Source organism: Hippopotamus amphibius, chromosome 2, assembly GCF_030028045.1.
Source record: "Hippopotamus amphibius kiboko isolate mHipAmp2 chromosome 2, mHipAmp2.hap2, whole genome shotgun sequence".
In the NCBI taxonomy this organism is placed as follows: domain Eukaryota; kingdom Metazoa; phylum Chordata; class Mammalia; order Artiodactyla; family Hippopotamidae; genus Hippopotamus; species Hippopotamus amphibius.
Genome location: NC_080187.1, coordinates 209,999,164 through 210,015,641, shown reverse-complemented (window position 1 = coordinate 210,015,641; position 16,478 = coordinate 209,999,164). Strand labels below are relative to the sequence as shown.

Here is a 16,478-nt window from a genome sequence, read left to right as displayed (position 1 = left end):
GGGATGGAGGCTGAACGTCCTGAGCACTAATGGTGATAACTCATTTCACCCTCGGCCACTGTGATTGGGGCAGGGCATCGGGCCCATACTTCAGATGAAGAAACAGGCTCAGAGAGGTTGCCAGGGCCACACCACATGGCTGAACTGAACGTCAAGTCACAACCTGCTAGATTCCCGGGCACAAGGCTTTTCTGTGACCCCCGTGGATAGACACACACAAAGACGCTGTCTCCACTCTATTTCTCTAATGACTCAGTGTGTACAGAGAAGGGAAAACCGTCATGCAGAGCAAGGGAGGGACTCACATAGGGGAGAGACACAGGGAGAAAGGCAGGCAGAGATAAATAGGGAGATGAGAAGACAATGACATAAACAGAAGGGGAAATTAGCTGCTTCTCTCTCCCTATGGGAATGGATTTTGGGTAAAATACACTTTCCAGGTCTCATCCCCAGATCTTCAGAATCAGAATTTCTGGGAGTGGGACTCAGGAATCTGCATTTAAAGAAATCTCCTCTGAATAGCAAAATGTGCTTTGAAATGCATCAGAAAAATAGGATAGATTGATGGATGGATAGAGGGAGGGATAGATGGAAAATAGGCAGTAAAGCAAATACAGCAAAATGTTAACTGAGGAATCTAGACAGTGGGTAACACTGTCCATTGCACAGTTCTTTTAACTTTCTGTATGTGTGAAAATTTCATAATAAAATGCGGAGTGTGTGGAAGTTCCTGAATGATCGTGACAATCAGGCAGGTCTGGGACCACTGAAATAGGAGGGAAGGGCCCTCAGAGGACTTCTGGAGAAGCGGTTGCCCTGAGAAGGCGCCCTGTGCTCCCTAAGCACCTCCCTCCCCCACCCCCAATCTCACCAGTCCCACGGCCACCTCAGAACTCACAGCACTGCCCAAGGCCCTGCCCTTCTCCCTGGGCTCTGAAAGAAGTCCATCTATTCCCTAGGGCCTCCTATTCTGCACGTGGAGCAGGATTTGCTGGGTCATCTGAGGCTGGTCTCTGCAGGGCACTGGTAGCAATCCAATCAGGCTGGCAGGCAGTGCGGGTTTGGGCAGAGCTTGGGGAGGCAGGGCTAGAAATTTTCTTGGAAAAATTTGAAGCCAAACTGCTCACAATGGCCCTTGAGCACCTTGGCCAGAGCTGGGGAGCCACAGAAGAAGACCTGCACCTTGCCCTTCTTCTCGGCAGCCACCTTCTGGAACACCTGGAGTTGGGGGAGAGCAGAGGGAAGAGAGAGGGGACTGTGGACCCACCCAGTCCACAGGACTTAACAGGTCACTGTGGCTGTCCTCCCCATGAGGACCTCCAGGGCACAGCTGCTTGGCTTCAGCCAGTAGTTTAGGGGCCATTTGCTCAAGGCATAACCTGACTCCAGCCCCGGGGAGGGGCTGGACCAGAAAGAAATCAGACCCAGGCCCTCTGCTCGAGGAGCTGCATCCCTGGGAGAGACATGCACTAAAGCAGCTGCAGTGCCGGAGGGCAATGGCACAGTCCCAACCTCACGCCAGCCCACGGGCCTCCATCGAAATGCCTCTTTTCTGAAGTCAGGCTTTCTCCCCCAGGGAGGACCCTTTTCCACCCCAAGTTCTGCTTAAGAATTGCCTTTGCCTAAAGTTCTCTTGGTGCCCAAGCCCCGCTAGCATCCCGTCCCCCACCCCCACCCCAGCTCTCACTAGCTAAACAGGGATCATCTACAGCAGTTTGAAAAGCAATACCTTCTGGTCACTTCAGGCAAACCCTACACCCAAGTTGGTAAGTGCTCAGGGAGGAAAAATAATGATAAAACCAAGCTAAGGAATAAAATAATAAAACCAAGCAAACGTTTGTGTCTCTGGGCTTCAGTTTCCCCATTTGTACCAGGAAGGGATAAGACTTGATGCCTCCCCAGGACTCTGTCCATCGGGGCCTTCGGACTCTGGTTTGTAGGGGCTCAGGGCTGGGAGAGGCCTTGAAGGTCACAAGGGCCAACTTCCTCTGTGATCAGAAAGGGAAATGGAGGCTAGTGGTGGAACAAAGGGAGCCAGTGATGGCGCCAGAACGCAGGTGCCCTGCCTCCCATTCTAGCCCTGAGATCCTGGTTGGACTTGGATGCTGGCCTAAAGCTTTGCCCCTGGTTGCTTGGCCCTAATCTCCCCAGTCACTGCCTCAGGCTCTCAGCCCCACTAGTCCCTGCAGGCTTTGGGGCTCCAGGTGGCCTTTACCTTGTTCCAATCCGGCCGCCCAGGCTGAGTGCGTGTCTGGAGGCCTGTGATGGAATCCTTCTTCTCCTTCTTGGCCAGGAGGTCGAGGGCCATCTGCAGACCAATGGCCTTCATGTCATTCTTGCCCAGCGCAGAGGTCATGTACATGTGCAGCTCCAGGAGACGGCCTATGTGGGGGGAGGCGATGGCAGGGCTGAGGGGCCAGTGCCTGTGAGGGGGAAAGGGCAGGATGCCAGCCACCTTGTCCCGGGGCTTAGAAGGGGACTCACACCAACAGCCAACTGTGTTCACCCAGTACCTCCATCTGACCAGTGCTGTAGAGAGGAAAGATGGCGAGCTTGAGCCGCCCTTCACATGGCATACACAAGTCACCTTACAGCCATGGTCTACTGTGAGCCTCACAACCACCCCAGGAGCTAAACCTCATATTTACAGCAGGAAAGTGAATCCCAGGGCAGCGTGCCCGTCCTTGGTCTCTGAACTCATGCCCTTCCAGGCCACATGGTGTCTGCTCAGCCTAGTTGGGGACATGAGCCATGCACACATAAAAAGGCCACTGACACCAAAGGGTCAAGGGTTGAGTGAATGGATCAGATGGCAAATACTACTGATACACAGGGAAGGCCGGAACAGATGGAGCTGCTTCCTGGGAAGGTGGGGATTGGGTGAGGTCTTGGAAGAGGGGCGAGACTCAAAGGGGAGGTGAAAGGAAGGCACCCTAAGAAGGGAGTAGAATGAGCTGAGGTTGGGAGCCTGGTGTTTGTGGGCTGTGATGTGACTGCCCGGCTGACGCAGAGCATCCGTGAGTGGGGGCAGCAGGAGACAGGACTGGATACACACTGAGGCCAGGGTGTGAAGGGTCTGGAGTGCCCAGCTAGGGGATGGGAGCAGGGAGAGGGTCCTGGAGCAGAGCAGGAGGAGATGGAAACAGCGTTTCAGGGAGGGGAGTCAGAGGACTGAAGGGACAGGGCAGAGACTGGCATCTAGGAGGCCCGTTAGGCCTGAGCGTCCATAGCTCTGTGTCTGCAATGGGATAGGTTCGTGAGATGTTGATCCCGCCAGCTCTAGGGCAATTGGTGCATCCAGGTGGGCACCTCTGTGCTCAAGCAGTTTCCTCCATTTCCCCAGAGGTGGCAAACAAATGTTATCATTTTCTCTGTGTGCCATGACTGGCAGAAGACTGGCCCGTGCTGCCCCACAGCCCTGCCATGGTGCAAGCAGAAACAGCGGGGCCTGATCTACCATGTTGGATTTACAAGCTGATGATCTTTTATCCTTTTCCTCTCCCTAAAGGATTCAGGCCATCCCAGCTTGTTCTCTATTGTCTCATATGCCACCATTAGCCCACTTTTCCTTTGGCTTAAGATCTCAGCCACTGTTAAAATGCAAATGGCCCTAGGAGGGACACCACATTTCATTTCCCACATCCCTGAACTTGAGTAGTGCTGGCGGTGTGAGAGGGAAGGAGAGGCACCATGAGGGATGCCCATCTGAGAGAGCCCTGGCCCTTTGCCCCCTTCCTCAGAGTCCCCCCCCCCCCCACACAGGGGTAAGAAAGGAGAGAATGGGATATCAGAGTGGGAGGGAGAGGGAGGTGCTGTGGAGGTTTCCGGTCTCTCCAAGGCAGCGTGTTCGAGCGGTCCTCCCATTTCTGGGACACTCTCTTAAGGAAATCATCCAAAGGAAAGGGGAAAAAAAAACCCACAACTGTGTGCTCATGCATATTAATTGTAGTTTTCCTTACGATGGTGGAGAATTAGGAATAAACAAAATGCCCAGCAGCAGGGGCATGGTTAAATAATTTACGGGAAGCCACTAACTCTATCATTCATTATATAGCCACTAAATACTACTAGTACTTGTACTACTACTATGAAGTTTATAGAGCAATTATTACTACTACTATTGCTACTTCAGTTACTACTATTAAATTTATTGAGCAGTTACTATTACTACTACTGCTACTACTACTGCTAGTACCGCCTCTACTACTGCTAAATTTACTGAGCCGTCATTAAGCTCCAGCCCCTGTTCTAAGTGCTGTATAGATGACCTCTCATCCAATCCTCACGACAATCCTATGAGGTGGGTACTTAGTAGTATCCATATTTTTTGGATGAGGAAATAGAGGCAAAGCAATGTGCCAAGGTTCTATAGCTATTATGGGATAGAGTAAAAGATTCAAATCAAACAGAATGCTTGAAGCTTAAGCTGTAGAAATTAAAAATTATAAACCACAAATTTAACTCAAACCTTGGTATATAATTAAAGTTGAAATCAGAGGCCATGTACTTCAGCTGCAATGAGAAAGCTTGGAAGAAACTGGAGGTAACAAAGTTGTTGACTCAAGTGGCTTTGAGAATGCAAAGCACTGGGTTAGCTGTTACCCGTTGCTTACACAGATTAGGGAGAAGCAAATAGCAAATATTTATATACCAGTAACTAGAAAATTTAAATTAAGTCTAAACTTTTCCCTTAGGCTGTCATCATAAAAGCAAGCTTCTTATGAATTAATATACTTAAAAACATTTAGAACAAAGTCGATGCTATATAAATATTTGCTTTAATTGTTATTTACAAGAAAGGGCAAGAAGCTTTACTGCAACATTCTGGGGTTTAATCGTTCTCTTCCGAAGACTGCTGACTTGTGCTTTAAGGCTTTGGATGTTTGTTATAATAAACTACACATGTTTGAATGTTTTTTTGTAGAAAACTGTGTTTAATTACTTGAACTTATAAACTATGTTTATCATAGGAATTTGAATTTACTCATGGCAAACAGCCAAATAAGATCTAGTTCCAGTGAACTTAACAGTATAAAAACCTCACTAATTCCTCTTAAATTCAGAAATGTATCTAAAGAGATTCCTCCTTATATAAGATCTTCTGTAAGTAAAACATAACAAAACAAAATAATGACTAACAGATTAACTTTAAACACAGTACAAAACCTCAGTATTCCACAGAGATGTCCCATGAGGGCTATTATGTAAACCAGAGAAACATGTTATCATGCAATGCTTAGTAAAAAATGTAGGATACAGCATTTGCTGGGTGGTGAGGGGAGACTGTAGGGACTCGGGGGAGGATGTTTAAATATTCCAGTTTAATGAACAAATAAAAGAAGGGACCATCGGCAAAAGAATTCGGACACGCCAAGCTGTATAATTTTTATCACAGACCACTTTCTAAACTTTTGATTGCCACCTCATTGGGAAAAATACTGAGCACACACCACCAATAAATATATGTCTGTTCACATGTTCGTCTCTACTTACAAATTACTTTTATTAAAAATCTATGTTTGAGAACAAGGATGCAGATGCAGAGAATGGACTGGAGAACTCGAGGTTTGGGAGGGGGTGGGGGGTTAAGGGGAAGCTGAGACGAAGTGAGAGAGTAGCACAGACATATATATACTACCAACTGTAAAACAGATAGCCAGTGGGAAGTTGTTGTATAACAAAGGGAGTCCAACTCGAGGATGGAAGATGCCTTAGAGGACTGGGACGGGGAGGGTGCGGGGGGGAGTCAAGGGAGGGAGGGAATAGGGGGATATGTGTATAAAAACAGATGATTGAACTTGGTGTACCCCCCAAAAAATAATAAATAAATAAATAATAAATAAAATAAATAGATAAAAAAAAAGACAAGGGGAATATCATCAAAGCCTATAAAATCAAGAAGGCAATTATAAACCTTATAACAGTCTTTTCTCTAAAAAAAAAAAAAATCTATGTTTGACTGATGCCTTCATAAAACTGCTGAAAAAAAAGATCAAGATCAAGAATTAAATACATGGGAGTGAATGAATTGCTGAGGATGATTATAACTTGCGCAACTTTTGGTTTAAACATTGCCAATTCTTTTATGGTTTGCTCCTCCAGGTTAAAGGAAACCTCTTCTTTCAAAAAAAAAAATCTATGTTTGAGTAAAAGGAACCATATTACTCTCTCACCTTGAACAACTAGGAAAATAAGCATGATATATAAAACAGTAGTTTCCAGACATTGGTCAACAGGTCGTGCAGGACTGTCATTGCTGAGGGAGGAAACAATGAAATGAGCCTTACAATTGCCTGGTGTCAGCCTCACTGAGCTGAGGAGACAGAAACTGGAGTTCAGGGAGGCCAAGACAGCTAGAACGTGCCAGGCACAAAACTAGAAAAAAGGCAACTGCAGAGAGGAAGAGGGAGAGAGAAGGAAGAAAAGAAAGAGGAAGGGAGGACAAGGGTTCACTAGCTCTGGAAATCTGTATAACATTCCCCCTCAGTCTTTGGTTGCTTGTTAATCTGTATACATGTGGAAGAAGAAATTACCAGAAAACATGGAGGCATCACAGTACCCAGAACTCTAACAGAGCTGGCAATAGTTTGTGTTCCACCATCAAGTGTGCAGAGACCTTGTAATATATAAGGCAGTACGATGAGTTCTCACAGGTACAGCATCTTAGCCCTGGGGCTGAATTAGCCCCACAATAAAGGCCATTCTGGACTCACCTTAACAAAAGTTAAAAGCAAGTCTTGAAAGTATCCGAATCATCCTAAATACTGTCACTGTGCACCGGAACAAAGTACAGTACTATTTAGGGAAATATCACAAAATCCAGAACATAACATGCCTGCCATCCAGTAAAAAATTATCAAGCATGCAAAGAAACAGGAGAATATGATTCATAACTAGGAGAAAATCAGTAATTAGAAACAGACCCAGGAATGACAGAGATGATGGACTTAGACAAAGATGTTACAGCAAATATTATAAATGTGCTTGAGAATGTAAAAACAGCTGTGATGAGAAGAGGAATGGAAAACATAAAAGATACCCAAATGGAACTTCTAGAGAATAACAACACAATAAGAAAAATGAAAAATACAATGGAGAGGATTAATAGCTATTTTAGGTCCTTTGGTTTTTCCATATAAATTTTAGAATCAGCTTCTCGATATCTATTTTTAAAAACCTGCTGGGACTTTTATTAGGATAGGAAGGATAGATAAGGTACTTCAGAAGAAAAGATGAGTGAACTTGAAGACATGGCAATAGAAACTATCTAAAATGAGGTACAGATTGAGAGGAAAAAACAACAAGACTCTCAATAACCTGTGAGATATCAAACAGTGTAAGATCTGTGTAATTGAAGTGACAGGAAGGAGAAGGGGAGACAGAAAAAAAAATATGTAAAGAAAGAATGGCTGAAATTTATCCAAATTTGATGAAACTACAAGCTCATATGTCCAAGAAATTCAATGAACTTCAAGTACAAGAAATTAAAAAAACTTTATTTCTTAGAAATGTTTCATAGTTTTTATTATACAAATCTTGCATATATTTTGCTAAATTTATCCTTAAGTATTTCTTGGTTCTTAAAATTCTATTTAAAGATTTTCAAATACTAATTATTTGTTGTTTGTAAATAGAAATAAAATTGACTTTTGCATATTGACCTTATAACCTGAACCTTGTTGAACTCATTATGAGACTGATCTAAATAAAGAACTAAAATTATAAATCTTCTGGGAGAAGACATAAGAGTAAATACTCATGATCTTGGATAAGGCAAAGATTTTAGTTAGGACACAAAAAGCATGAAGAATAAAAAAAATCTGATAAATTGGACATCATTAAAATTTCAAAATTTTGTTTTATGAAAGACAGTTTAAGAAAGTGAAAAGACAAACCACAGACTGGGAGAATATATTTATAAAATGTACACCTGGTAATGGACCTGTTCCCAGAATATATGAAGAACTCTTACAACTTAATAAAAAGAAGAAAAACATCTGGATTTAAAGAGTGGACAAAATATTTGAACACTTTACAAAGAAAGCATACAAACAGCAAAAAAGACCATGAAAATATCTTCAACATCATAATTAATTAGGGAAATGCAAATTAAGAGCATACTGAGATATCCCTATACACCCACTAGAATGGCTAAAATTTAAAAGACTGCCAACATCAAATGCTGATGAGGTTGTGGAGCAACTGTAACTCTATTGCTGATGGAAATACAAAGTGGTACAGTCACTCGGGAAAAACAATTTGACAGTTTATAAAATTTAGCACATACCATACTACCCAACAATCCCAATTCTAAGTATTTACCCAAGAGAAATGGAAACGTATGTCCACACAGAGACTGTCATAGTCAAAAATGGCTAAAAAGTGGAAATAACTCTAATATCCATCAGCAACTGCGTGGAAAAACAGATTGTGGTATATCCATAAAATGGAACACTTCTCAGCAACAAAAAGGAATTAACTACTTACTGAAACATGCAACAGCATGGATACATCTCAAAGGTATTACGTTTAGTGAAAGAAGTTAGAAAAGACTACACACATGTTATATGATTCCATTTTTTTAAAATTCTAGAAAAGGCAAAACTGTAGTGATCGAAAGCTGATCAGTGGTTGCCAGGGGCTACCAGTGGAGAGAGGGTGTTGATGCAAAATGAGATGAGAGAGCTCTTGGGGGTAATAGAAATGTCCCACGTTTTGATTATGGTGATGGTTATATAACCGGACACATTTGTCAAAATGCCATTGTTTTATTGAACACTTAAATTGATGAATTTTATTGTATGTAAATTATCCCTCAAAAAAACTTAAAAAAAAAAGTGTGAATACGAATCATCTGAGAAGCGTGTTAGAATGTACCTTCCCGGGCCCTACTCCCAGAGAATGTGACTTGAAAGGTCTGGAAGGAGGCCCGGGGATCTAATGTTTTAATAAGTGCTCATTTCAAATAAAAAGAAATGTCATTAAAAAGAGAAATGGGGGGGGCGGGGAGGCTATACATTTTTATAAAATGTGAATAAGAAAAAACATCAGAAGGAAATCCTTTAAAATGCCTGGATAGCTAGATGGGATTATGATTTTTTTCTCTTCTCTCTTTTAAGTTTCACAAAATATTACATTTTATTGGGGGGAAAATCAGCTCCCTCTCCCCCACATTTGTGATAGAAATAGAAAAATCTAACTTTCTTAAAGAGACCCTGAACCCCGCTGCCCCTCCTACCCTCCTGAGTCTCCTCGGCCTGGTCCATCTCCAGTTTGGTCAGCAGGCTCACAAACCACTCGAAAGACCGCTGGTCTCGGTTGATCCAGATGAAGTCCACCTTTAGAGAAGGGCCCAGTTCACAGGGGGGCTTACCTCATTCACTCATATCTGTGATCCCCAGGGCCCTGGCGTTACCACCCTACTGTTAGCAGGCCACACATTATCACCCCCATTTAAGGGAGGGGGAGACCAAGGCTCCCAGAGGTGAGGAACCTTGTCCAGGCCACACAGCAGCATGGGACCAGAACTCAGGTTCCTGACTGCCAGGTCGGGATTTTCTCTAATAATCTATTGTTTACAGCAAGCTGTGTTCTGAGATCTTAAGCTTAGGATGGCCAGAAAAAAAAATTACTTCATTTTTTTTTTTTTTTTTTAGAAACTTTTTGAAGTGGCCTACACAGAATAATAACTTCTCAAATGGCAAACAGTTTCATTTTTAAAACCACCATCAGGTCATGGCTAGCAAGTATCATGGCTGTAACTGAATCCCGGCTGCCTGACTTTCAGCCTCTGTGTTCTTTAATGAGATGGCCGCCTTCAGGGCCCAGAATGTCTTTCCGGGGGAGCCCTGGACACAGAGAGCAGCAGATCGAGCAGGGGAGAGGTCATCTGTCCTTCCCTTGCCTGTGCACAGGGGTTGGGGGATGCTAGCTCTGGTATCTGGGGAGAGGCTCTGGAGTCCTGCCTGTAGGAGGCGGTGCTCATTCACCTTGTGGAGTTTCATGTCATCATCCTGGATGCCCTCCATCCAGGAGTGCTGGCAGCTGGGGCAGATGTGCTTTCTCTTCTGGTGCCTAAGGGGAGATGAGAGGAGGGGATTTTGGGTTTGGGGTGAGTACAAGATTTCTCAGGACCCCAGAGACCAGTGCAGGGGACAGGGAAGGAGGGTGGAGTGGCAGGGCCCACCCCATGAGGAGGGAGAGGGATAAGACCCGAAAAAGAGCAGGAGCAGGAGATGAAAGAGAGAAAAGGGGAGCGGGAGAGAGGTGAAAGGAGGGAGAAGTGGGGGAGGGGAGGGCACCTCTCAGGACTCTGCCCCGGGATGCAGGCAGGGCCACAGCCTGTCCACCCACCTGTACAAGATGCTCTGCAGGATGGAAGCAAAGGGGGTGATGCCAATGCCCGCCCCAATGAGCACGGCGTGCTCAGAGGCAAAGATCCTGCGGGTGGGGGTCCCATAAGGGCCATCGATGTAGCACTACACACGGGAGGGGTTAGAGGAAAGAGAGGGGTGGGTGGGTGCGGGAGAACTGGACCCCAAGCTTCAGGACCCCCCTTTATATGCAGGCAGTCGTCTCCTGGGCTGGAACCCAGGAGTAAGTGGCTCCCCCTCAGAGCACTTTCTACACGCTGTGCTCTGAGCCCGAGACTGGGAGAGCCCTAGAATGTTCGCATGCGGAGCTGGTGAGGGCAGGGCCCAGCCATCATGCCCCGTGTGCCCTGTGAGGGCACGGTTTTGATTCCATTATCTGGAGACCTGGGAGTCAGGCCATGGGGACTGTGGAACCCGGGTATCGAGAGCCGCAGGGAGCCGTCCCTGTGGGCAGAGGCTTTGCTTCCTCTGCTTGGGGCCACCCCCTGGAGCCTCTCACCTTGATGTTACAGAACTGGTGGTTCTCAGAGGACACCACGGAGACCTGCAGGGAGAACAGCAGAGAAGGTGGGTCTCTGGGAGTGGGCGGGCCAGGCATTTCTCAGAGGCTTCCTCACCCTTCCCAGTGTGAGCAACCCTACAAAAAAGGGAATTGCCTTTTCTGCCCAAACCATTCCAGGGAGCATGGGGCGCTTTTGAGGGAGAACATCAGTGGTGTGCTGGTAAACTGCATCTTTGGCGAAAGAATGCACCACCACCAGCAACAACAACCTCCTGACGGTTAGTGTCTAGATTCCTGGAGTAAACACTGCCATCGTGGCTCCCACCAATGACTGTGTTTAATAACTGTCTCTCAAAATTCCTGAACATTTAGCAATCGCTCTAGTGGTCCAATACAAGTCAGCTTCAGGGTGTGACAGGAGAACACTCACCCCAGCCACCTCTTGGGCTCAGCCACTCCCGATAGCTATCGTGTTTCTAGACACAGCCCTGGCCTTGAGCATTCCTTCCCTGTGCCTGGAGCCTGCTCTTCTCTTCTCCAGCTGGCAAATTCCTGTGCATCCTTCAGTGTGCAGCTCACTTGGAGTGGCTGCTTCTCCTGGAAGCTCTGCCCAGCTGCTCCAGGCAGAAAAGCCAGGCGCTGCCCTGGCACACAGCTCATCCCTGCCCTCGGGACCCTGCTCTGGGCTCGCTGATGGGGAGCCACCTGAGGGCAGGGAGCAGACCTCCTCTGTCTGCTCTGCCTGTCTCCTCCAGCCCTGGGCACAGTCAGACCAGATTCCTTGAGGTCAATGTGCTTCCTTCCTGAAGATGAAGGAAGCAGACTGCCTGCCCCCCCCCCCCCCCCAAAAGGGCTGCAGGGGCCTGTGATAGTTTCTCTCTGGTTAGGAGTGACCTTCATGGTCATCCAGGCAAATCCCTTATTTCACAGAGAGAAGTTGAATCTGAGAGTGTGGAAATGACTCGCCCAAGTTCCCATAGAGCTCAGGGTGGAGCCTGGGTCTCCGGCTGCCCATCCTGTGCTCACCACATCACACCATGTTGCTTCTTTGGCGGCAACTGAATTCTGTGTCCTCCACAGTGCTGGACGTGAACTAGTTGTGATGATTATTTAGGAAGTACACTGTGAGAGGAATACTCCTCTTACAATTTTTTAAAATCCTTCTGATTTCAAGGAGAAAGCCTTACATCATGGTTATTATGTCTTTAACATCTCTCTTACACTCACTAATCCCTCCTCCTTTTTTTTTTTTTTCTTTAACAAGCTGAGAAAGAAAGAGATGGAGAACATGACACAGAGAGAGAGGGGAACAAGCAGTGGGGTGCAGCTCAGGCTCAGAGCCTCACATAGCAGGCAGAAGCACCTGGCAAGAATTTCATAACATTGTTTTTGCTTTTCGAGTTATCTTCTCTTTATGGCAGATGGTACTGGTTTTTCATTAAACATAGCAATCTAAAGAGTCCTTTTAAATGCAAGCAACCTAAATGTCCATCGACAGATGAATGGATAAAGAAGATGTGGCACATTTATATAATAGAATAATACTCAGCCATAAAAAGGGATGAAGTTGAGCTATTCATAGTGAGGTGGATGGACCTAGAGTCTGTCACACAGAGTGAAGTAAGTCAGAAAGAGAAAAACAAATACCGCATGCTAACATATTTACGGAATCTAGAAAAATGGTACTGATGAACCTAGTGGCAGGGTAGGAATAGAGATGCAGATGTAGAGAATGAACTTGAGGACACCGGGGGGGAGGGGAAGCTGGGACGTAGTGAGAGAGCAGCATCGACATATACACACTACCAAATGTAAAATAGGTGGCTAATGGGAAGCTACTACAGAGCACAGGGAGACGAGCTTGATGCTTTGTGAAGACTTAAAGGGGTGGATAGGGAGGTTGGGAGGGAGGCTCAAGAGGGACGGGATATGGGGATATATGTATACAGTGGCTCTTTCACTTTGTTGTACAGCAGAAACTGACACAATACTGTAAAGCAATTATACTCCAATAAAGATTGAAAAAAAAAGAGTCCTTTTAAAATACGATTAAGGGGACTTCCCTGGTGGTGCAGTGGTTAAGAATCCACCTGCCAATGCAAGGGACATGGGTTCTATCCCTGGTCCAGGAAGATCCCACGTGCCTCAGAGCAACTAAGCCCGTGAGCTACAACTACTGAGCCCACGTGCCACAACTACTGAAGCCCATGAGCATGGAGCCCGTGCTCCACAACAAGAGAAGCCACCAGATTGAGAAGGCTGTGCACCACAATGAAGAGTAGCCCCCCTCGCCACAACTAGAGAAAGCATGCGTGCAGCAACGAAGCCCTAATGCAGCCAAAAATGGATAAGACAACACGTGAGAAAAATTCATTAAAAAAAAGAAACATGTAGCAAGAATTTGATAACACTGTTTTTGCTTTTAGAGTTATCTTTTCTTTGTGGCACAGGTTACTGGTTTTTCATTACACATAGCAATCTAAAGGGGGACTCGAGGGAGGGTGGGGGGGAGTCAAGGGAGGGAGGGAATACGGGGATATGTGTATAAAAACAGGTGATTGAACTTGGTGTACCCCCCCCCAAAATAATAAATAAATAAATAAAATTAATTAAAAAAAAACCATAGCAATCTAAAGAGTCCTTTTAAAATATGATTAAGTTTAAAGTAATGTTGGAACGTAAGGAGAAAGATTCAGTAGGAAATATTATCTACAGGAAGTAAATATGGCAAAATTTATGAAGATGCCATGCAGGTGACTGGATGCAGAAACACCATGAGGTGTGTGGTCCTTCCTGAATGTGGCCTGCCCTTGAGGCCCTCTCTTCCAAGTTCCAAGGACCCACCCATCACGCCTGGGAAGAAAAATCACTGGTTCTGCAGCCTCCAGCCCCAGCTTCCTCAGCCTTACCAGGCCCCGGTCCTCGGCTGCAACTTCCCACTGTGCCTGAGTCCCTTCTTTTGTCCCCATGTGCACCAGGTCCCCCTGCTGTGGAGTTCCCTTGAGTCTGTAGGACATCAGCTCCACAGTGACATCCTTGTCGGAGGCTACCACGCCCTGTGCTGAGGCTCCAAAATGGATGGCCTGGGGCTGCAAACCCTGTTTGGTTTCAAAAAAAATATTGCTTTATTATTTAAATCACAAAATCAATACGTTAGGTTTTTTAAAGATTCAAAAACTACAGAACTTTAAAGAAAAACGTAAAAAAGTACCCTGAATCAGAAGACACAACTTCTCTAAACATTTTCTCTGTCCTTTCAGACTTTTTTCACACACACACACCCACACACACATTTCTACATAAATGGAACATACTGCTTTGCAACTTGGCTTTTCCACTTACTATATCTTGACTAGCTTTACGTGCTAACGCATATACTCTTACATAGTCCTTTTTAGGTAACTTACTATTCTATTAGAAGGTTGATCAGTAATTTATTTAACTGCTTCCCTATTGCTGGGCATTTTGATTATCCTCATTTTCTCATTATTGTTAAAAACCACGGTATATTATATAAAATAGCTCTTTCCCTTTACCCAACTTATTTTCTTCATAGCATTTATCACCACATGACACATTATATACCTATTTGTGTATTTACTATCTCCCCATCCAGAAGGGAAGCAATACCAATGGCTACTTTGCTTGTTGACGTATCTCCAGCAGCCAGAATAGTAACTGGAAAACAGTGCTTAATAAATATTTGCTAATTGAATGAATGAACAAGGTGATTAATGCACTTCTTGTGTACATGTCCCATTAGCTTTTAGCCAATCCCTAAAAATGGCATTGCTGGGCCATTGGGTATAGATATTTAAAATTGCTGACTGCCCACCAGAAAGACTGTGCCAATTTATTCTTTGGCAGTAGTGCTTAAGACCCAAAGGAAACACAGCTTTTAGTGTATCTACCCACCAATTCCCAGTGTGCCAAGACTCACCCGGTTTTGAAAGTCAGCTTTCTCCTTCGGGAGCTTTCCGCTGATTAGCAGGAGAGAACACTTTGCTTGTTACCTCTCCATTTCCCAAAGCTTTGCTCTTGTCACTGTTCTAGAAGGTCCCTCTGGTCTGACCAGGGAGGATCCACCTGGTTTTCTCCCCTGGACTTTAAATTCCACAAGGGCAAGGCAGGGCTGGGCCAGGCCTGGGGGCTTTCTTCCTTTAACCTTCAACAGGGTTTCCACATATTAACCTGTCTTCCAGCTTAGTGTTACAGCCTACTAAGTGTTCAGGCACCCTCAGCCTCCTACATCTATTCCTGTTTCCTCAGTGCTACTCTGATCTCTCTGTATTCCTCCCAAACCTTCCAGAACCTGTATTCACTCTAGGAACTGGCAGACTGTCAATTCTGTGGGTTTCATCAGGGCTCAAAAGATAACAGTGGTGATGGTGGTGGTGATGATGATGTGATGGTGATGGCGGTGGTGGTGGTGACGGTGGTGCTGGTGACGGTGGTGGTGGTGGTGGTGACAGTGGTGGTGGTGACAGTGGTGGTGGTGGTGGTGATAGTGATGGTAGTGGTGCTGGTGGTGACGGTGGTGGTGGTGGTGATGGTGGTGATAGTGATGGTAGTGGTGCTGGTGATGGTGATAACGAATGGTCCATGAGGACCCCGTTGCCCAGTTCACTGAATACTTAACATGCATTCATTCCATTGGCCCTTAAAAGAATCATGTGCAAAAGGAAAGCCAAGGGTGGAAACCACCTCCAGTTCATACATGAACAACTTGAGGCTCAGCAAGGCTAAAAGAGGTGCCCAAGGCCATACAGTTAGAAAGCGTTAAAGCAAAGAGGGGGAGGTGGGTTTTTCTCATCTCATTTTCCCCCTCTTTGCATTGTCCCCTGCCTTCTAATGGAGCACACTGGACCGGGGAGGACCTGGGGTGGTTAGGCGTCAAGGAGGCTCTTGGACCACACAGTCTGTAGTTGCCTCACCTTGTGTGCCGCTGCCCAGCCAGTGTACACAACAGCTGCTCAGTGGTTGCCAACTAAGAAGGAAACTTGGTCCCCATGGGTTTGTCACCACGATGGACACTTACTCCTCTGTAATCACTTAGCTGGGGCTTCCTCTGACTTCTTCTCATCTTCAGACTCCTTGAGAGCCTCTTGGAACCACAGCCCACTGGGTCTGATTTCTTGAAGGACTCATACAATCTGTTTGTCCACTGGCCCTGGGACCGGATGTGTAGCCAGATGATGTCTGAGCAAGAGACAGGGCAGGAGGTAAGGGGTCAGTGCTGGTCTCCAGCAGGGATAAGCCTGTCTCACTTGGAGGGACTGGGACTGGGTGTCAGCCCCTTAAGTCCTCCTTTGAATGTCCTTCCTCAGGCCCAAACTAGCAGCCACAGCCATGGGACTTGGAGAGCCGAGCTCTCTGGTACAGACCTTGCAATCTTTCTCAGTGAAGTCCACCTAAGGCTTCAGTCTCCTCTGCCAAGGCAGGGGTCAGAGTGGCCCTGAGCACACTGGGAGCTCCCTAGGGGTGGGGGCCATGCCTCCTCCATCAAGCCAGGGTCTCACCAAGGTGGGGACCATCTCCCTCCCACATTCAACCATGTGTCTGTCAACAGCTCTGCACACAGTAGGTGCTCAATCAATGTTGGA

General features: G+C 45.9%; 1 protein-coding gene across 1 annotated transcript in view; it reads right to left on the bottom strand.

Moving 5' to 3' along the window:
* Positions 1–1,086: 1,086 nt before the first annotated feature.
* The window catches only part of NOX5 (NADPH oxidase 5), a 40,262-nt gene continuing 24,870 nt past the window's right edge, over positions 1,087–16,478 (bottom strand). Inside the window, exons 10-16 of the mRNA XM_057723312.1 lie at positions 15,914–16,074; positions 10,873–10,917; positions 10,354–10,478; positions 9,990–10,074; positions 9,239–9,338; positions 2,216–2,382; positions 1,087–1,218 (exon numbers count right to left, since the gene is read on the bottom strand). Of these exons, the coding sequence (XP_057579295.1) occupies positions 1,087–1,218; positions 2,216–2,382; positions 9,239–9,338; positions 9,990–10,074; positions 10,354–10,478; positions 10,873–10,917; positions 15,914–16,074 (815 nt within the window). The remainder of the gene's footprint in view (positions 1,219–2,215; positions 2,383–9,238; positions 9,339–9,989; positions 10,075–10,353; positions 10,479–10,872; positions 10,918–15,913; positions 16,075–16,478) is intronic.